The sequence below is a fragment of the Bos indicus genome, chromosome 22 (assembly GCF_029378745.1).
Source record: "Bos indicus isolate NIAB-ARS_2022 breed Sahiwal x Tharparkar chromosome 22, NIAB-ARS_B.indTharparkar_mat_pri_1.0, whole genome shotgun sequence".
Lineage (NCBI taxonomy): Eukaryota > Metazoa > Chordata > Mammalia > Artiodactyla > Bovidae > Bos > Bos indicus.
Window position 1 is genome coordinate 54208680 of NC_091781.1, and position 21386 is coordinate 54230065.

Genomic DNA, 21386 nt, shown 5'->3' on the forward strand with positions numbered 1-21386 from the left:
CCGTGTGTCTGTGCACCGCACAGACCAGCTTCTGTGTGTGAGACCTGCAGGGAACCCAGAGGTGACCATCTGGCCCCAACAGCTGTCAGGACACCACTGGGCCACACAGGCTGTGGCCTAGGGGGTCAGAAGGCAAATCATGGCCCTGGTCCTAGTCGTTCTTACCCCTCAAGGCCGTTCCTAAAGGGAGCCGTGCTGAAAGGAAGGGAGAGAGGAGTCGAGGGCCTGCCGCGCGTGGGCAAGGGCGTCCCGCCCTTGACCAGTATGGTGTGGTCCCAGGGCCCTAGGCTGTGAACAGAGTTAGACTGGGCTGTCCCCTCGGGCCCGCCCCGTTCTCCACTGCACAGAGGCCACCAGATAGACCCCCGGTCGGGCTCCCGCCAAGCTGCTTCCGCCTTGTCCTCCAGCTGCTCACCAGTTCCTTTCGGAGAAGGAGACAGGAAGGGACTGACCTGCTCCCCCAGCTTGTTTTTCCTGCGAGACTTGGCTGGGGGTGGTGTGGGCTCCATGACAACTGCTGAGCCTGCCTCGGGTCACACTTGTCCCCAGAGGAGCCCAGGAAGGCCTTGGCCACGGCCGCGGCCGAGGCTGAGCGGTCTGCCAGTGCGGCCCCTCTAACCTGTACTAATCCCTCTCCTTCCTCCTCTGTGCTCTTCCTCCTGTTCACCTCCTCCGCTGCACCTGGCCAGCCCCCCTACGCCGGGTGCTCCTTGGCCTCCCCGACTTTCGGGACAGACCGCGCCAGAGCAGTCGTTTCACTTGGTCCTTTTTTTTGTCTGCAAAGTGGTCATAGCAGCTTCAGAGTTCCCACGAACCGATCCTTGGCTCTCACAAGCTCAAGTTCCCCACAAGCTGAGGCTCCCTGCACCCCAGCCTTCAGAGTGCTCCCACACACAGCTCGGCCCTGGGCCCAAACTCCCCGGCCAGGATTCATTTAATACAACACCGGATTGCGTGACTAGGATCAGCGGCTTCAGGGCCTGCTGACTTTCTTATGTGTCCCTTCCTGCCTGGAGGGACTTACACAGACGTGCCTGTGTGCCCACCCAAAAGAAAAATGATGATTCCTTTTTGTCTTTAGCACTTTTTATGAGAGAAAGAGAAGAAAAAAAAATGTACTATGTAGATAAGCTTCATGGCTTTAAAAAGGAAGCATTTACTCAATTCACCTCAAGCTAATGGATTTTTCTCCCCCAAAAACCACAGCAGTAAAGTGCTTGACTGAAAGTATGATTGTTCTTGTTTTCAGGGAATAGAACAATTGAAAAAGGAAGAGAGAAGATGGGCTAAAAAAACAAAATGGATGAACATGAAAGCCGTTTTTGGCCACCCCTTCTCTCTAGGCTGGGCCAGCCCCTTTGCCACGCCAGACCAAGGGAAGGCAGACCCGTACCAGTATGTGGTCTGAAGGACCCTGAGCAGCATTGCCACTCAGACACAAACCACATCCCAGCACTACCGTCCGATCCGTTCTCATGAATGTCTAAACCGAAAAAAGCAACACAACTACTCTGAAACTTTTTTTTTTAATGCCTCAAGTTAAATGGCTGAACATTGCAGAGAAAAAAAAAAAAAGTCCCCATGGTTTTTATTTTTGAAAAGATCATCCCTTCTATTTTTCGGTGACCGAAGCTGCTTTCCTTTTTTTCCTATTTAAAATCACTTCTCTGGCCTCTGGTTTCCTCTCTGCTGTCTGTCTGGCATGACTAACGTGGAGGCCACTGTCTCCAGGCCACGCCTCCTTGTACTAATTGAGTCGTGACGCTTGTGCGTGGACGGACTGGCCCGGACGCCTGGTGGGGGACCCATAGGAGAGAGTGAAGAGGGCCCGTGACCTCCCACTGCCCAGGAGGCAGTGGCAGGTGCCTGGATGGGACTTAAAACCTCGCTGAAGTTGGATGCTCACCCCTTGTGGCCTGGGAGATCAGGGCTGGAGCCCTAAGAAGGGTCCTTGACCACAGCAGCCTCGTGCCCTGTGTGAACACGATTTGCCTCTGAATTCACAAAATCAATTGCCTGTCTTGTACTTTTTGGGCTCTGGGTGCGTAGAATGATTTTGGGGGTGGGGGGGTTGAGATGAAAGGGGTCTTATTTGTATTCCGAATCACTGGTTATATTCCAACTGATCATTTGGAAGAATGTGAAGGAAAGAAGTTTTTCCAGTTCAAAATGCCTTACACAATCACGAGAAGAAGAAAATGACGCAGCTTCAGGCGAGCTACGTTTCCTTTATTCCCTCTGCTTCCCATCTGAGCGTCCCACCTCCCTCCCTCTCCTAGCGCCATGTCCGTTCAGCAGTGTTACTGCCAAGCGAACCAGCCGCAGCCCCACAGTCAACCCGCTCCTTCCTCATTTTTGTAGATCTCCGCAGTGGGTTTACTTTCGGATGTTTTAGACCCATAAATGTGCACGTCTCCATGTCTTGTCTGTATTTTAACCTGGGAGGCTGTGGATCTGCGTGGGCTGCCCGTGATGCAAAGGCACCATCGCCAAGTTGAGAGATGCCCACCCGTCCAGTGGAACCGGCAGATTCCTAAGCCTGTGGCACCGAGACTGACTAGTGTTTCCATTTGCACACTTGTGCGTTGAGTCTAATTTGAAGGAGGGAAGGCCTGAAGACCGTGAGGGGAGGTGAGGGGACGGGAAACGCGCATCAAACGTGGAAGTCACAGAAATTTGATTGCCGACCGTCTCACACGGGGAATTGTTTTTAAATAATCACCACAAACCTTTCTTTTTTTTTTTTTAAATCTGCCTGGGGTGGGTTTTGGGGTGAGGTTCACGAAATCAGCCCGGGGTGGGGAGAGATTTCGTCTAGCTGTGTGATCTTTCAGAAAAGTAAGTGGAACATGCTGCCTCTTTTCAGTTCTGTCAGTGCTTCCACATGGAAACCAAACGCAATAAAATTTTTCCAAAACCTGTTCTGGCTGAGCCCCCTGTCTCTCACGGAGTCACCCCTTGGGTAGAGCTGATGGTCCAGTCAACATGAATGTGCTCTTTGGGCGTTTCATTCATCGCTTTTAAAGGGCATTTGTGCATGCTCCCTTTTGCGTCATCGCCTCTAAAGGATGTTTACAGCCCTCTTCCGGACGAGCTGGCCCCACCGGGCCTCTCTCCTCTGGCTCTTTCTGCAGCCTGAGTCCCTTCCCTAGTGCTTCTGGATTCCCAGTTGGAACAGAAAAAAAACTCAGCAGGTCTGCAAAATTTGCTTCTCCAGTTGGGCCTGGGAGAGAGACCTTTTTTCCCTCTGCCCACCCAGCAAAAAGCAAAGTGAAGCCAGAGGAAATGACTGGAAACTTCACACACACCGTGGGGTGTGGCTTTGAGGTGCTTTCCACCACCCCTCAGATGTTTAAGCGAAGAACCGTTTTCTTGGCAATCTCTTCTGAGGCAGTTAGACTTGACCTGCCTCTGCTGTGCTGCTTATGCTGTAGTCGAGCCTGTGTTTGGGCTTTTTCCTCTCAGTGCTGTTTTTAAATCTAGTCCCTAGCATTTGTTCCCTGCGTGGTTCCCCCACCACACCAACCCCACCCCTTACGCTGATGAAAGAAATGTGGTTGTTGAATGACCCCAGAGCATTTTAGAAAGCCCTCACTCTGCTGTGTTCCCTCAAGGATCTATCCCTGGGGGGAGAGGGTGCTTTTGCTATGTTTCCTTTTGCCAGGGAAGAGAGAGTAGGACTCAGGGAATATTGTCAAGTATTTGAAGGCCTCAAAATACCCCATCTTCAAGGGCATTTTTTTTTTTAATGAATCACGTTGGTTCTTCTCCCCATGGAATTTCTAAGGAATACAGTAGATCATGCTAAAGATACATTGAATTTTGTTTTCAAGTCCTCAAAATAGAAACTCATGATTTACACCTGAGCATACCACCTATATCTTTCCCAGAGAGTCTCCTTCTGACATCCAGTGTGGTTCTGTCTCTGGGTTTTTACAAGCCCTTTGGCTGAAAGAATGAATGTTCTCCTGGTTTTCAAGCCAGATTGAAGAGCTGCACTCAGGACATAGGAAATATCCCCAAACTCCCTGTGTTCTTCCTATTTTATCTTGTTGAGATGGAGAATGTTTTGCCAGGAACCCAGGGAGTGGAGGCTTCCCAGGTGGCTCAGCGGTACAGAATCTACCTGCCAGTGCAGAAGACTCAAGAGACACAGGTTTAATCCCTGGGTCAGGAAGACCCCCTGGAGAAGGGCATGGCAACCCATTCCAGTATTCTTGCCTGGGAAATCCCATGGACAGAGGAGCCTGGCGGGCTACAGTCCTTGGGGTCGGATACGACTTAGTGACCAAGCAGCAGCAGCCAGCAATGAGGAATGTGGCTGTTCTCTGCAGCAGTGGTTGAGCTTCTGCCTGGCATCCACCCAGGAAGAAACAGGCATCCCCAAGCCCTCCTCAGTCTCCCAGGATGTCAGATGAAGAAGGACATCTCTACACAAAGGCAACCCAGCCTTTTGCTTCGGCACAGGAGCCCCGACAGCACTGAATGGTGCATGTGTGGAGAAATGAGCCAATAGTAGCCACGGTCCTCCAGAATGTGGGCTCTGAGGAGTGGAAAGGAAAAATAAAGAGGAAGGTGACTTGATCAGTTGGATTGGTGACTCCTTCCCACCTGTCAACATCTGGTTTGTTCTCATAGCAACCAGAATGAACATGCAAAAAGCTTAGGAGCAAACAAATCTGTGCATATTTACATGGGCTTGGTGACATCATGCACAAAGTAGACACGGGTAGAAATGCATGTGCTTCGTCTCCTAGTCATTTACTATTTCATCTTTGTAATACTTTTTTCATGGAAGAACGCAGAGTGAGACATCTTGACTTCAGATCAGATCAGATCAGTTGCTCAGTCATGTCCGACTCTGCAACCCCATGAATCCCAGCACGCCAGGCCTCCCTGTCCATCACCAACTCCCGGAGTTCACTCACACTCACGTCCATCGAGTCAGTGATGCCATCCAGCCATCTCATCCTCTGTCGTTCCCTTCTCCTCCTGCCCCCAATCCCTCCCAGCATCAGAGTCTTTTCCAATGAGTCAACTCTTCGCATGAGGTGGCCAAAGTACTGGAGTTTCAGCTTTAGCATCATTCCTTTTTTTTTTTTGCATCATTCCTTCCAAAGAAATCCCTGGGCTGATCTCCTTCAGAATGGATTGGTTGGATCTCCTTGCAGTCCAAGGGACTCTCAAGAGTCTTCTCCAACACCACAGTTCAAAAGCATCAATTCTTCGGCGCTCAGCCTTCTTCACAGTCCGACTCTCACATCCATACATGACCACAGGAAAAACCATAGCCTTGACTAGACGAACCTTGTTGGCAAAGTAATGTCTCTGCTTTTGAATATGCAATCTAGGTTGGTCATAACTTTCCTTCCAAGGAGTAAGCGTCTTTAAAACCCACCTTCCTCATGAGGTAAATTAGACAGTGTTTATTGAACACGTATGTAAGGTTGGTATCACACAGAAACTCCAGACCTTGGAAGGCTGGGCTGGGTTCTTTCAGCCAGGCTGATGGGTTTTATGTTTTTCTCACTTCAAAGTAGTACATAAGCCTACATAGTGACCTAGCCCACAGAAGTGAGGGGTCCCAACCTAGAAGGGGCCCTTAGTTAACAAAGATATTTGAAGAAAGGGAGATTTTGCTAGAATCCCTCTTGAGAATCTTCCTGCTGAGGGATATACTGAGGCAGTGCATCTCCAAGTGTGGTCCATAGACCAGCAGCAGCCACATCTCCTTAGGGACTTAACAGAGATGCAGATTCCCAGGTGCCACCCCAGACCTGCTGAATCAGAAACTGGTTAGGGAGCAGTGATCTGGATGCTCACAGTCCTCCAGGTGATGCTGACCCGTGTTCAAGTCTGAGGATCCACTTGGGGGCTACAGGGGTCACCCACAGGCCTGCCGATGATGTGGTCCTGGGTGCTGCCGGGCTCAGCATGGTGCCAGCTGGGGTTTTGCTCACTGTGAGCCCCTAGTCCCTCATAACCGGCAGCCTCCCTAGCCAGTGAGTGCTGAGAAAACAAGTGTTTGAGGGGGAGCCAGACTATTCACCTGTCCGGTGATCTTCCCACATATCTCATCTGACCCACTGGTTTCTGCACCAAGAGGCCATTTGGGTGAAGAACCATCCCAGAAGAAGATGGAAAAGAGTGGAGCCAGGGTCCTCCCAGCAGGAGCAGTGGCCAGTGAGTGAGGCTTGGGGCAGACACTAGAATGTCCTGGCCTTTGGTTTCTGTCTGTGGACCTCAACACCCATGTGGCCTTTTCTTGTATCTTTTAAATACATATCTGCCTGAGAATCACCTAACAGAGGATGATGGATTCACAGTGAAATGAAAATAAGCTATTAACAAGTCTACAGGCTTCCCTGGTGGCTCAGTAGTAAAGGATTTGCCTGCCAATGCAGGAGACGCAAGAGATACAAATTTGATCTCTGGGAAGATCCCCTGGAGAAGGAAATGGCAACCCACTTCAGTATTCTTGCCAGAAAAATCCCATGGACAGAGGAGCCTGGCGGAGCTCATGGGTTACCCAAGAGTGGGACACAATTGAGCGACTAAACAAGTCTACTTTCCCAAACTGAAGACTTCCATTTCTCCCATCCTCTCACTCAATTAAAAAAAAAAAAAAAATCATTGATGACTTGAGCCTTGTGATTATACTAGCAAAGCAGAGTGAGCCCCAGGGATCCCTCATCTGTGCAGGTGGGAGCTGAGGATGCTGATCCAAGGAATTATGAACAATGTTGCAGCATAGCTGATCCAAGGAATTATGAACAATGTTGCAGCATAGCTGATCCATGGAATTATGAACAATGTCGCCAGGATAGTGTTTGCAAAAACCTTTAGGATGAAGACACACGCTCTGACATGGATGTAAAAGATGCTCTGAATTTCTGCAGCTGAGGTCGTGTGGTGATGGGTCCTTGAGCCCTCTGTCTTTGGTTCCGGTCTGGCTCAACTCCTTCCTTCCTGTGACCTTAAGCAGTAGTTTGCTTAAGCCTCTGCTCATCTGTAAAATCCTGGAGATAATCTAACTCACAAAGTTGCTCGGAGGATTCAGAGAGAGGAATGGATGTGGATGTTAGGATGGTGTCTGGCATGTTGTATGGATCTAGAGAACGTTAGCTCTGGTGAAGCTGTGCTTTTCAGATCATGTGCACAAATGTTCATGTGCGAGATCAGTTTATTGGTTTGCAACAGCATTTTTTAAACTGAGATAAAAAATAATGCCTTACACCTTGTAAAAGACATATTTCCATGAAACTTTGGTGTATGTGTGTGTGTGTGTGTGTGTGTGTGTGTGTGTGTGTGTAGTAGGCTGCAACAGAATAGTATTCCCTATTGTTGTTTCGTTGTTCAGTTGCTCAGTCATCACAACTCCTTGTGACCCCATGGACTATAGCCCGCCAGGCTCTGTGGGATTTCCCAGGTGAGAATACTGGAGTGGGCTGCCATTTCCTACTCCAGAGAATCTTCCCAACCCAGGGATCGAGCTTACGTCTCCCTGCATTGGCAGGCAGATTCTTTACCACTGAGTCACCAAGGAAGCCCATTTCCTATTGTGGGTTGCACTAAAAACATGTGAAACCGCTGATGAGGAGAGAGTTGTTCAGCTGTCTCCAAGAAGGGCACATTTGCATGGGCTGCAGCAACTCCAACTTTCTGAGATGCAGGGACTTCCTGCTGTTTCTCTGTGGGCTTCAGCCAAGTCCTTACAGAGCGTGCGCCTGGTCTCCGTCTCCTGGGGAGCCATAGTCCTGGTTCATTCATTCTGGGGCATTGGTCAGTTGGTTTATAGATCACTGCTCATGTGGCACCCAGGCTGATCAGGCCCAAAAGGCCGAAGTCACACACTGCCCGCTAGAAACGCTGGTTTAGGCAGTTGCCCCCTTACCAGGAATCAGCCAACCATTCCTGTTTGCTTGAACGGGAAGTGGATATCACTGCTGCCTCCATAACCCTCTAACTTAAGAACTCTGCCTCCAGGACACCTTGAAATCCACACAGAACTCAAAAGTGAGTCCTACCAGGGAAAAGAAACCCCACTGGCTCCTTATGAACCTGATGGTCCAGATCTTCAACCTTTCTCTCTTTTTTAATCTTTTTGTTTGTTTGTTTGTTTACATATTTGGCCATCATGTGGCATGTGGGATCTTAGTTCCCCACCAGGGATCAAACCCGTGCCTCCTGCAGTGAAGCACAGTCTTAACTACTGGACCGCCTGGGAAGCCCCGCTCTGCCTTTCTTTTGCATCAGATTCATTTGGAGTATTTTCTCTTCTTCAGACAGACACTCCTGGATGTTTGTCCACTTCACTTCTGAGGAAGTTCTTCTGGTGGGCAGGCCAGGCTCTGTCTGGAACATTTTTACAAGCCTGCTGAGGAGGTTGAGTATTGTTCTGTGGGCTCTCTTTTTATTTTTAAACTTGTTTATTTACTCTTTGGCCACACTGGGTCTTCATTGCTGTGCGTAGGCTGTCTCTAGTTATGGAGAGTTGGGGCTACTCTTCGTTGTGGGCTCTAGACACGTGGGCTCAGTAGTTGTGGCGCATGGCCCATGACATGTGGGATCTTCCCGGACCAGGGATCAAAACTGTGTCCCCTTTGTTGGCAGGCAGATCCTTAACCACTGGGCCACCAGGGAAGTCCCCTTCTTTTTATTTTTAATTTTAAAAATTTAATTGAAGAATAATTGATGTGTGGTATTATATGTTAAAATATAGTGATTCGAAAATTTTAAAGGTTATACTCCATTTATAGTTATTACAAAATACTGGCTATATTCACTGTGTTATATAATATATCCTTGTAGCTTATTTTATATACAGTATTTTGTACCTCTTAATAACTTACCCCTATATTGCTCCTCTCCCTTCCCCTCTCCCCATGGATAACCACTAATTTGTCCTCTGTATCTATGAGTCTGTTTCTTTTTTTGTTTGTTACATTCACTAGCTTGGGTTTTTTTGTTTGTTTTTTTAAGATTCCACATAGAGGTGATATCATACATTATTTTTCTTTCTCTGACTTATTTGGCTTAGTGAATTCAGTTATTTCAACTTAGAGTCCATCCATGTTGTTGCAAAAGGAAAAAATTCTTTTATGGCTGAGTAATATTCCATTGTGTATATATATACACAAACCACTATTTCTTTATCCATTCGTCAGTTGTAGATACTTAGGTTGCTTCCATGTCTTGGCTATCATAAATAGTGCTACTGTGAATATTGCAGTATCTTTTGAAATCAGGGTTTTTGTTTCTTTCAGATATATCCCCAGGAGTGGAACTGCTGGGTCATATGGTAGTTCTATTTTTAGGTTTTTAAAGAAAACTCCATACTGTTTTCCACAGTGATTGCACTAATTTACATTCCCACCAACAGTGCACAAGTGTTCCTGTCTCTCCACGTCCTTGCTAACACTTATTTGCATTGCTTTTGATGACAGCCACTCTTACAGGTGAGAGGTGACATCTCCTTGTTGGGGATTTTTTGGGGCTGTGTCCGGTCTTAGTTGGGGCATGTGGGGTCTTTGCTGTGGCATGAAGGCTTCTCTCTAGTGGTGGCATGCAGGCTCCAGAGCATGCAGCCTCAGGAGTTGCAGCACTTGATTGCTCTGAGGCATGTGGGATCTTAGTTCCCTGACCAGGGATTGAACCTGCATCCCTTGCATTGGAAGGCAGATTCTTAACCACTGGACCACCAGGGAAGTTGCTCACTGTGGTTTTGACTTGCATTTCCCTGATGATTAATGATGTTGAGAATCTTTTCACATGCCTATTGGCCATCTGCATGTTCTCTTTGGGGAACTATTCAAGTCTTCTGCCAATTTTTTAAGCAGGTTGTTTGTTTTTGATGTTGAGTTGTAAGAGCTGTTTATATATTTTTAATATTAACCTTGTTTTGGTCATATCATTTGCAAATACTTTCTCCCATTCTGTAGGCTGTCTTCATTTTGTCAGTGGTTTTCTTTGGTGTGCAAAAGCTTTTAAGTTTAATTAGATCCTACTTGTTTATTTTTGCTTTTATTGCCTTTGTTCTAGGAGACAGATCCAGAAAAATATTGCTACAGTGTGTATCAAAGAGTATTCTATGTTTTTCTCTAGGAGTTTTATGATTTCTGGTCTTACATTTAGCTCTTTGAGTTTGTTTTTGTATATGGTGTTAGAGAATGTTCTAATTTCATTATTTTACAGGTGGCTGTCCAGTTTTTCCAGCACCACTTATTGAAGAGACTGTCTTTTCTCCACTGTATATTCTTGCCTCCTTTGTGTTAGATTAATTTACCAAAAATGTGTGGGTTTTATTCCTGGGCTCTCTATTCTCTTCTGTTGATTTGTTTGTTTTTATGCTAGTTCCATACTGTTTTGATTACTATAGCTTTGTAGTATAGTCTGAAGTCAGGGGGCCTGATTCATCCAGCTCTTGTTCTCAAGATTGCTTTGGCTATTCAGGGTCTTTTGTGTTTCCATATAAATTTAAAATTTTTTTGTTCTAGTTCTGTGAAAAATGCCATCGGTATTTTGATAGGGATTTCATTGAATCCACAGATTGCCTTGCACAGTATGGTCATTTTAACAATATTAATTCTTCTAATATAAGAACATGGTATTTCTTTCCATCTGTTTGTGTTGTTCTGTGGACTCTTTTGCTTCATTTTCCTCTCCAGCTTTTCCCTGCCTTTGAGTGAAGATTTGCGGTAGGATTGAAAATGCAGAGGGCACACCAGTTCCCATCCTGGTTCTAAAGCACAACCAGCAGGACTTGCTTCGGCCGCTGTCACAGCCTCCCAGCACCCGTGTCTTCTCTGCCAACTGTCAATACTAACACCCACCTCCTCTCAGGGGGTTGTGAGGATCCACTGTGATAGCTTTGAGTGAGCCCAGTCAGTGCAGACCCCCCCATTCTGGCATTTCTGGATGTTCCCTCTGTAGCCTGGCCAGCCACATAGCCACACTTCAACCCCTCTTCTCTCAACAGGCTGCAACTGATCACTCAGGAAGGAATGCAGGATCCCCAGAGCAAGTCCCTCAGCTGGCCATCACTGATCCTGCTAAAGGGGGAGGCCTGGCAAGGGACCAGATTGTGAATATCATGGCTTCCTGTGCCCCAGACCCACATGAGCCTCCCTCAAGAGTTGTGTCTACATGGTCCATTTCCTGACACAGCTTTCTCGTTCTCATTATAAAAGTTACACCTGTTCATTGGTGAAAACGTGAAACAGAAATAAATCTAAAATCTCATTCCCAAACCCCAGATCCCATGATGATGTCACATGCAATGTTGCTTTCTTTCCTTGTCACCACATGGACAAGAATTTCCAGTGTGTGTAAACCTGTATCAATGCCACTTGTTTAGAATTTTTATTGAAGTATAGTTGATTTACAGTGTTGCATTAATTTCCCTGTACAGCAGGGTGATTCAGTTATGTCAGTACATATGTATATTCTTTTTCACATTCTTCTCCATTATGGTTTATCATAGGAAATTGAGTATAGTTCCCTCTGCTGTACAGTGGGACCTTGTTTATCTATTCCATACATAAGAGTTTGTATCTACTAATCCCAGAGTTCCAGTTCTTCCCTCACTCACCTTTCCTTTCCCTTGGCAACCCCAAGTCTCCTCTGTATCTGTGAGTCTGTTTCTGTTCTGTAGATACATTCATTTGTATTGTAGATTCCATATGTAAGTGATACCATATAGTATTTGCCATTCTATGACTTACTTGTCTTTAGTATGATAATCTCTAGGTCCATGCATGTGGTTGCAAATAGCATTATTTCATTCTTTGTTATGGCTGAGTAATAGTCCATTGTGTGTGTATATACCACATCTTCTTTATCCATTCATCTGTTGATGGACCTTCAGGCTGTTTCCATGTCTTGGCTATAGAGCTTCTCTAAACATAGGGGTGCATGTATGTTTTCAAATTATAGTTTTGTCTGGGTATATGACCAGGAGTGGGATTGCTGGGTCATATGGCAACTCTCTTTTTGGTCTTTTGAGGAACCTCCATACTGTTTTCCATAGCGGCTGCACCAGTTTACATTCCCACCAACAGTGTAGGAGGGTTCCCTTTTCTCCATGGTCTCTACAACATTTATTATTTGTAGGCTTTTTGATGATGGTCATTCTGGCCCATGTGAGGTGGCACCTCATTCTAGTTTTGAGTTGCATTTCTCCAATAATTGGCAATAATGAGCATCTTCTCATGTGCCTATTGGCTATCTGTATATCTTCTTTGGAGAAATGTCTGTTTAGGCCTTCTGTCCATTTCTCAATTGCATTGTTTGTTTTTTTTGTCGTTGAGTTGTATGAGTGAGCTGTTTGCATATTTTGGAAATTAAGCCCTTATTGATACCACTTTTATTAACTGCATTAGTGTTCTGCTTATAGAAAAACATAGAAAATTTACTTAGCCATCATTATTGGACATTTTGATTGTTTCTGAGTTCTCATTATTGTAATTCTGCATTCAAGACTATATTGCCTAAATTATGGTGTCTCATATTTTTTTTACCTTTCTACTGAGATATCATTTCAGATTTAATCAAGAAAATGGTAAAAATAGTACAAAGAGCTCCTATATGCCTTTCAGTCAGTCTTTCCAGATGTAAACATTTTATAAAACCATAATACAGATATAGAAACTTGGAACTTTATTGATATAAGACCAGTAACTGATGGGATACCATTAACTAAGAGTGCTGGAGAGGAAGTGACTCAGGCATAGCCCCATCTCAGTCAGTACTGTGTGTCAGTCTCTCCTGCACAACAGAGGACTGGGCCGGTTCGGTAAGGATCTTACCTGGAACAGAAAATCTAGAACTAGGTACTCAGAGGTCCTTCTGCGGTGGAAAGCACTGTCCGTGGGCAGGACGGGTGCCTGACATTTGCTCCTGGCAGAATCCCTGGGCTCCAGAAGAGATGGAGCGGGCAGCGCCCTGTTGGGGGTAGAGGGTGTTGTGGGTCTGGCCTGGCTGCGCCTTTAACTCCTGTGGCTTCTCCTCCCTCCCCAACACCCTCTCCGCGGCCTGGCGCACGGACACCCAGAGGCAGGTGAGTGGGCAGTTCGGGAGAGGCCTCAGGGCGTGTCCACCGCATGTGCAGGCCCGAGGCCTGCCCTCGCCCCCGCGCAGAGCGGCCCCGCGTGCCCTCCGGCTGCCTGTTGCATGCAGTGCTCGCTGTGCACGCGGCTGCCTCCTCCCCTCACCTGTCCCGTGTCCCCTGTGCTCCCCCTTAACCCCAGCATCCCGCTTCAGGCCGGTTTCCCTGCGCCTGCTGTCGGAGGGGGGAGTGGCCCAGGATTCTCGGGGAAGGGTCATCTTTCCAGGTGGTCTCAGGATGGGGGTGGGGGGGGGGGGCAGCTCACGCCTACAGAGGCCTGAGGGGTTACCCCTTGGTTGTTTGCCACAGGGAAGCCTGGTCGCTGTGCAGCAGCCATCTTGGGCACCCTTGGTCCTGTGGAAGGAAAGGGCGGGCAGGGGTAGGAAAGGCAGGCCCTGCTTGCTGTGCTGCTCGGCACCCCTCCCCGCCCTCTGAGAAGACCACCCGCCTCCCCGGCGCCCCTCCCCGCCCTCTGAGGAGCCCCCCACCCACCCTTTGAGGAGCGCCCCCGACGCCCCTCCCCACCTGAGGAGAACCTACCCCTGGCTCCCCTCCGCGCCCTCTGAGGAGAACCCACCCCCGACGCCCCTCCCCACCTTCTGAGGAACCCCAGCCCGGTGCCTTTCCGCGCCCTCTGAGGAGACCCCCGACGCCCCTCCCTGCCCTCTGAGGAACCCCCCGGCGCCCCTCCGCGCCCTCTGAGGAGAACCCACCCCCGCGCTCCTCCCCACCTTCTGAGGAGCCCCCCAGCGCCCCTCCTCGCCCTCTGAGGAGCGCCCCCGACACCCCTCCCTGCCCTCTGAGGAGCCCCCCGGCGCCCCTCCGCGCCCTCTGAGGAGAACCCACCCCCGCGCTCCTCCCCACCTTCTGAGGAGCCCCCCGGCGCCCCTCCTCGCCCTCTGAGGAGCCCCCCGGCGCCCCTCCGCAACCTCTGAGGAGCCCCCCGGCGCCCCTCCCTGCCCTCTGAGGAGCCCCCAGCCCTGGGCCTCGGCGGTCTGCTGTGCGGGGGCCCCAGCACGCTGACCCTCTGTATCCCATTCTCCCCGCAGGGCATCGAGCGCCTCCAACGAAAGAAGCAGCGCAGGGAACGCAGGGGCAGCTGGAAGTCGGTCAAAGAGACCTTCGGTGGGGACTTTTCCCTGAACTGGTTCAACCCCTTCTCCGGACCGTGTCACCCAAAGCCGCTCAGCGACAGAGACTGGGTGCGACAGGTGTCCTCGGTGTCGGACACGGAGAACACAGAGACGACGACAACGACGACAGAGGAGCCGTCGGAGGAGCCGAAGAAGGAGGACTTCGTGGAGGTGGTCGATGAGTGACGCTGCGGGCGGGGCCGGCACCGGGCCTCGCTGGCGGCAGCCCGGGGCACCTGGGCACCCCCACGCGCTCCCCTCACGCCCCTGACCTCTGACCCCCGACCCCCTCCCCACGCCGGGCCAGGTCAGGCGGCGGGGGTGGACGCAGCGTGACGGAGGCAGACGAGAGCCCTGCTGTGAGCTCCCCACCCTGTGAGGGATTGTCAGGAACCATCCTCCGAGGCTGGGCAAGCTTCTCAGCCTGCACAGCCTCACCCAGCAAAGGAAGCTCCGAGCAGGGCAGCCCCAGGGCAGAAAAGAACTTGCCTCTCTGTCCTTCCTTGGGGTGTCTGTCTTCTCTTGAGAAGGTTGGGGCCCAGGCTCCTGGCTTTTGGGAACTAAGGCTGTGAGGCGGTGACGGAAGGACAGAGCAGGGCTGGCCTTGGGAACCTGGGGGGGATGCCAGCATTAGCAGAGATGGGCCTGGGCAGGCGGCAAGGATCCTGGCTGCTCCCCAGAAAGGGCTACCCACCACCAACCCCCTTGCCTGCCTTACTAGGAGACAGCCATGGTGGCCTTGGCTGCCTCCAGGGCTTCAGCTTGGTTTGAGAGAGGGCCCCACACATGTGGGACATGCACGGTAGGCACGAGCCTAAGTTGTGACAGCAGCACCCAAACAGCTCGCATTCCACAGACACCAGAAGCCTCAGTCCACTCCGAGGCATCCTGTCCCAGGGCTAAGACTCTGTCCACTCCCGGTGGAGGGGCAGAAGGACAACCTATGTAGAGCTCCTGGAACTCCAACCTCCCCTGTGAGAACTGCATTTAACTGTCCCTCCTGAAAAGAGTCTAACCACCCACATGGGCAGAACTGACCAGAAAATCTGGCCTAAGAGTCTTAGGCCTGTTCTCCCAAGACAGTGTCCTTTCTTGGGGCGTCTCTCTCAAACCATGAATGGGGGCCAGGGCCTGCCGATTGAGAAGCAGGAAGGTCCCCTGTCACACACACAGACCTCCCACACTACCAGGCTGAGCCGGGACCCTGCTCATCCCTTGTGAAGCCTGAAGTGTCCGTGATCATTCCTGAAGGCCTGAGCAGAGCGTCCTGGGTTCACAATCCCCGTTCTCATAGCAGCTGAAGCAGCATCTTTCACAGAGTCCAGCAGAGGGTTGGCGCCCTGTGGTGACTGTGGGTAAGAAAGGAAGGCCAGGCAGTGGCCTAGTTCTGGGAGGGCACCCTTGGGCATTCCATAAAGGTGGCGATTGTCAGAGAGACACTGCCGTCCATCCCCAGTGACCTGCCAGGCTCTGGGTTTTCTTGTGGAGGGGCTGCTTCTTTCCTCATCCCAGCTCTAATGATGTCTCACAAGAGGGCAACAACAGGACTCTGGCATTGATAGAGTAGTTGGCAGGGCATGGGGCCTTCCACACCCAGGCCGTAGGCCTCTTTTCTGGGTCCGTATCAGCTTTAATATTTATTAACGGCCACATAAGGGACCCTGGGGGCTCTTAAGCCTGTTAACTCACCATCTAGGCAGGATGTGGCTACGGAGGCCTGCTAGTTTTTATCCTTACCCAAAAAAGCATCCAAGGCACAGGCTTGATGGACCGTACACCCAAGAGACTCCATGCTGGGGAAGGAAAGCCATCCCAACCCCTGGAGTCCCCAGGAGGCCGTGGTTAGAAGAAGGGGAGAGGGGTCACTGGTCACTGTTTGCAGACAGCTTCAGGGGTCTCTGCTGAGTCCAAGCCTGAGGTCAAAGGCATGTGCTGAACCACAGGGCCCCTGAGAAATGTCCCTGCATGACAGGTTTGAAACTGGTCTTCCTCTGGTCATCATGGCCTGAAAGCAGAAGTACCCACCAGGCCCAAAGCCACTTCTGCTTTCAGATTGTTGGGTGCAGAGGCCTTTCACCTGCACAGAGTGGGACCCAGCCCCGACCCCTCTCCTCGCTGAGCCCATCTTCCTCCACACTAGACACATGAGACCATGTCCCAGGAGAGGCACCTGGGCCGTGTGGGAATCACCTGCCCAACCCTAAGCCTCGTGGCCTTGCACCAGCAACCACAGTGGCCTTCTCTCCATAGTGGCTGTCGCCAGTGTGATATTCTGCTTAACCCCAAACTTACCACTGGGCAACTGATGTCAGAACAAGCTGAGGGCTGCAGGGAGGGAGGCCAGGCACAAGCCTCCACCTCTTTGTTTGAATAAAAAGCTCTGTGGTCCACCTCAGCTGCCAGAGTCTCGTGTCTTCATGGAGCTCCCAGTCTAGACCCCTGGGCTGCATCCTGCCTCTCAGGTCACCTTGAGGACATCTCTAAGCCTCTTCTCTCCCATTTGTGGCCCAGGAGACAAGTGTCACATAGCTACACCCTTGTCTTGGGATTTTCTTCCCGTGGTATTTCCAGCAGGAAGAAAACTCACCTTTTATGCACCAAACATTGATGGAGCATCTACTGTGGACATTTGGGCCAAGAGGCCCAGAACTGAAGGTCCTTGACTCTAGAGCCGAGGCCTCCACCTCTGAATTTCCTGCAAATTTCACATAAAATATCTCTCATTCAGCCCACACGGTGCTACATGGTGCCTCTGCCAGTGTGTGTCCAGTTGGGGGGGGCGGTTATGGCCTTAGAGGGAGGAGCAGGCATCCCCAACGGGGTCCAGAACAAAGAAGCCTGACCCCAGAAAGAGACAGTCCCTTGACCTGGGAAGTTCGGAGGATCAGATGGCTCTCCAAGTTCCCACATGGTCCCAGCATAAGACACTAAGAAGCTTGTTCACAGAAAGAGAAAAGTGACCCAGAGGACCACATGGTCATCTAGAAGGCATCGGAGTTTAGTTAAATGTGTACTGATCATCTGAGCAAGTCTCTGGAGGGCAGCACCCAGAGAAGAACTGCACGTAACACAAGGGCTTTGTGTTGGCACAAGGAGGTGCCTCCTTCTGGGATGACCACCATCCCCCCAGGAAGGGACATATCCCTGCCCGAGGGAAGGTGGTTCTCCCTCCCGGGCTGGGCCACCTCCCTGTGGCCAAGAGCCTGTTGGCAGGCCGAGGCCATCTCTCCAGGTCCCTGTACTCCTGCCCACAGCTCTGCTTCTAGGCCCGCCATATGGGGCCACTAGCATCAGTCAGATGAGGTGGGGCACTAGGCGGGAGCCTTCATGGAGGCACTCCTTGGGATTCTTCTTTACCCCAAAGGTCAGGATGGGTCACCCTTCTTTAACCCCCTTCTTTTCCTGGAGCTGGTTCAAGTCAGGGCCCTTCTGGCTGGCCTGCCTGCTTTCACACCCTGAGGTGGAGGCCCACGGGGTCACTGAGGCGGCTTTATCCCTGGGGGTCAAGGAGTGAATGGGAGGTACAGGGTGATAGACTTTAACCTCCTTGACCGTGAGAGGGAGGAACTGAAGCAATAGGATCAGCAAATTCACTGGCCACTCTAGGGCCACGTCCAAGGTGGTTCATAAGGGCAGGCCTTCTTGAAAAGGGAAGCTTGGGTCTGGGGGCATCAGGGGACGCAGAGCTGACCCTGCTCAGCTGGGCAGGGGCCTGTGATGGGCCGGCTGGCGTGAGGAGCAGGGGTGTAGAGGGGGATGTTTTGGGTGTTAAGAGTGGGAGTGAAATGTCTGGATGAGAACAAGGTGAGGAGCCTGTGGCTTCCTTGGAGAAAGTCCAGAGGCTGTTTGGCGGGAACAGGTAGGCAGGGTCCTGCACCAGGATGGGTGGAGCCATTCACCATCTTCCCCCGTCCCTCCCCCTGCCCCGTGTCAGCCCCCTTGAAGTTTCCTGATCTTAACTTACCATGATCAAGTAGGTGGGACCACTGGCTCACCCACCACCATCACCAGGGGGCTGGGGCTTCTTCCACGTGGAAGACTGGAAATGGCCCCTGCACTGCAGGTGCCTTGAAGGCCCACCAGCTGTGAGGAAGCGCAGGCAGGGGTCATGAATTTTGGTTTCGGGTATCACAGTTTCAAGTTGCCTGAAGTTGTCAAAAGTCAAAGGCAAGCAGACAGCACGTGGTCCTCAGTCCTGCGTCTGGTTTGGGCCTGGGCTTGGTGTTTGCTGAGGTCTGTAGGAAAGGCCCTGTCCCCCTGCTGGCCCTCGGGCCCCCTCTGGGAGGAAGGAGAGGTGGGAGTGAGGGGCAGAAGTCCTCAGACTTCAGGCAAACACAGCGGAGAGAGAAGACACCTTCAGCAGGCCCAGCCAGGGTGGGCAGAAGGCTCCAGTCAGCTGCTGCTTCCAGGGCTGATGTGCACTGGGACTGAAGAGGTGGTCCCTTCTCATGGGGCGAGTGGGCAGCAGCTTTGGGCTTCTGATAGCCTAGGGTCCAGGGAGGGCCTCTGGGGCTGTGGACGCCTTTGGTTCTGATCACAGACAGCCGTGGTCCAAAACTCAAGGTGGCAGGGCAGGACTCTGGGACCCAGGCTGGGCATTTCTACTGTCAATAAGGTGACCCTGTGATTCCACGTGACCTGGCCCAGTGCTTGTGATGCTGTGGTTGGTTGGCCTTTGAATGCTATCTTTCACCCAGCTAGCTCTTGAATCTGCCCTCATATGAGTAATCAAGCCTGATCATCTGAAATCTAATGAGTAATAAAATCTAATTATCTGAAAGCTAATATCTAAGGTTTCCTTGGAAGAAAAGCTATGACAAACGTAGACAGCATATTAAAAAGCAGAGACATCACTTTGCTGACAAAGGTCCGTATAGTCAAAGCTACGGTTTTTCCAGTAGTCATGTATAGATGTGAGAGTTGGACATAAAGAAGGGCACCAAAGAATTGATGCTTTCAAACTATGGTGCTGGAGAAGACTCTTGAGATTCCCTTGGACAACAAGGAGACCTAACCAGTCAATCCTAAAGGAAATCAACCCTGAATATTCATTGGAAGGACTGATGCTGAAGCTCCAATACTTTGGCTACCTGATGCAAAGAGCCAACTCATAGGAAAAGACTGATGCTGGGAAGGATTGAAGGCAGGAGGAGAAGGGTATGACAGAGGATGAGATGGTTGGATGGCATCACCAATTAAATGGACATGAGTTTGTGCAAACTCCAGGAGATGATGAAGGACAGGGAAGACTGGGGTGCTAGAGTTCATGGGGTCGCAAACAAAAATCCCTAGGCAAGAAATGCTTAAATGTTCAACCAAGGCTCAGAACCGGTCAGAGCTGCCACCTCCTCCCGGGGCATCAGGCAAAGTCTAGTTGGTGATGAGAACAGTCTTCTCAGCAGGAACCTGATGAGAAATTTCTTCTCAGCAGGAACTTGATGAAAATTTCTTGAGTCCAGGTTTTGTTAGGATGCCTTGTATGTGGAATCTGATGGGTTTCCCCTGGCTTCACTGTCCTAGAAAATTCAAAGACACACAACCATTCAGTTGGCGGGGAGTGCTGCGGGAGAGGGGAGGGGCGCTGTGTGAGAAGCCGGGAGTCCCAGCCTCAGCTCAGCCTCTTTGAAGGGTCCTGGCTGGTCCTGGGCAGGGCACATGGGCGTCCACACTGCGTGCTGTGAGAAGTACCTAGGAGCTGTAGATGATTACTAAGGATGAGACCCAGGCTGGAGAGTCAGTTGCAGCCGTTAGGGCTGGAACACGCTGCCAGGGCTGGGCGGGGGTGTCAGTAGTATTTCTGCCATATAAATGGCACTGCGTATAAACCGATGAGCTGAAAACAATTTCAGCCTCCAACTTGCTGAGTCTGATCCACACACCAATTTTTACAACTTGAATTATTATAGAAGACCTTCACACTGTAGAAGAACAGACATGCTCCTCTAGCTTATTCTGAAAGATCAGAAGATCCAGAAGTACAGCGCTCAAGTTCCTACACAGTCTCAGTTAGCCAAAGTGAGCAGCAGCACCTACTGTTTACAAGGTACCTCAAACATCCCTAGAGACATGACTGCCTGGAGACACGTGTGTTTTCCCCAACTCCTCTCAGGAGGTGGGAGAAATTTTCTGCTAAGCCACTTAGGTGAGGGTGGGGAGTGAAATTCCCCAAGAGAAACTCTTGACGCTTAAGTCGTGAAAGACCCCTCACTACCTTTGGGGGTGGGGTGGGGTGGGGGGTGCGGGGAGGGCAGGAGGTGCGCACCTGCAGGAAAGAGTTGCTAAGAAGCTTTTCACTGTAACTTTTGCATCTTTAGAATTTTGTACTACGTGCAAATAATTACTTATTCCAAAAATTAAAATGTTAAAGATTCAGTTGAGCGAAAACTTAAAAAAAATTGCCTATTGATGCATCACTTCTTCAGAAAATCTAATTTGGAAAAGCAAAATGTTATTTGTCTTAGGAATACACCTGGCCTGAAGACTAAGCCAACCAGAGCACCCCCCAGGGGTCTTAGGGACCCACCCCAAGCCAAGACTGAGCTCCAGGCAGGAGCCCTGTCTGCCTCTAGTGGCTCACCTCTACTGGGAGCTTAGCATACTGGAAAGATACAAATTCCTGAGAAGTGGTCATTTCTTCAGACTCTAGAATTTCTGCAATGATGAAACCTTTGATGATTGGGTCATCATCAAACATAGGGAGTCCAAGTAGGTATTGGAATCCAAGGACACAGTTTCTTCAGATGCTGCCAAAGAGCTAGAGAGAAGGGATGTGGTAATTTACTACAGTCCCCCAAAACGAGTTACCATCAAGCACAGAATTAGATGAAATCTGGATGGACAGAACTGGGTTACTTTGGGTAAGTCTCTTCCTCTTTCTGGAAAACAAGCAGCTGAGCTCAAGATGAAATAACAATTGCGTTATCCAGGCTCCCATCCTGAGTCCATGGAGACATCACCAGCTTTAGGACTTTCTGCCCATTCTCAACTGCCCTGGCTACCCACAAACCTGGTTAGAGTAGGCATTTGAGACAAAATCTTTGCCATCATAAAAGACTTCCAGTGCTACTTCTAGCACCCCTGATTCATGACTGTGATGGACCCCACGCTTCTGGACTAGTAGTCTCTTTGGCCCCCATTTTCTCTGTGCA

At 50.3% G+C, this 21386-nt stretch overlaps 1 protein-coding gene across 6 annotated transcripts in view; it reads left to right on the top strand.

Moving 5' to 3' along the window:
• Positions 1-16633, top strand: part of ZDHHC3 (zinc finger DHHC-type palmitoyltransferase 3) — a 59549-nt gene extending 42916 nt beyond the window's left edge. For 4 of the 6 annotated variants that reach the window (XM_019984701.2, XM_019984702.2, XM_070776828.1 and 1 more), the window contains one exon: positions 14155-16633. In XM_019984701.2, coding sequence (XP_019840260.2) covers positions 14155-14424 — 270 coding nt within the window. In that variant the 3' untranslated portion in view covers positions 14425-16633. Of the gene's footprint in view, positions 1-1249; positions 2922-14154 lie in introns of those variants that run through there. The other 2 variants (XM_070776829.1, XM_019984707.2) reach the window with 1 other exon arrangement.
• The last annotated feature ends 4753 nt before the right edge of the window (positions 16634-21386 follow it).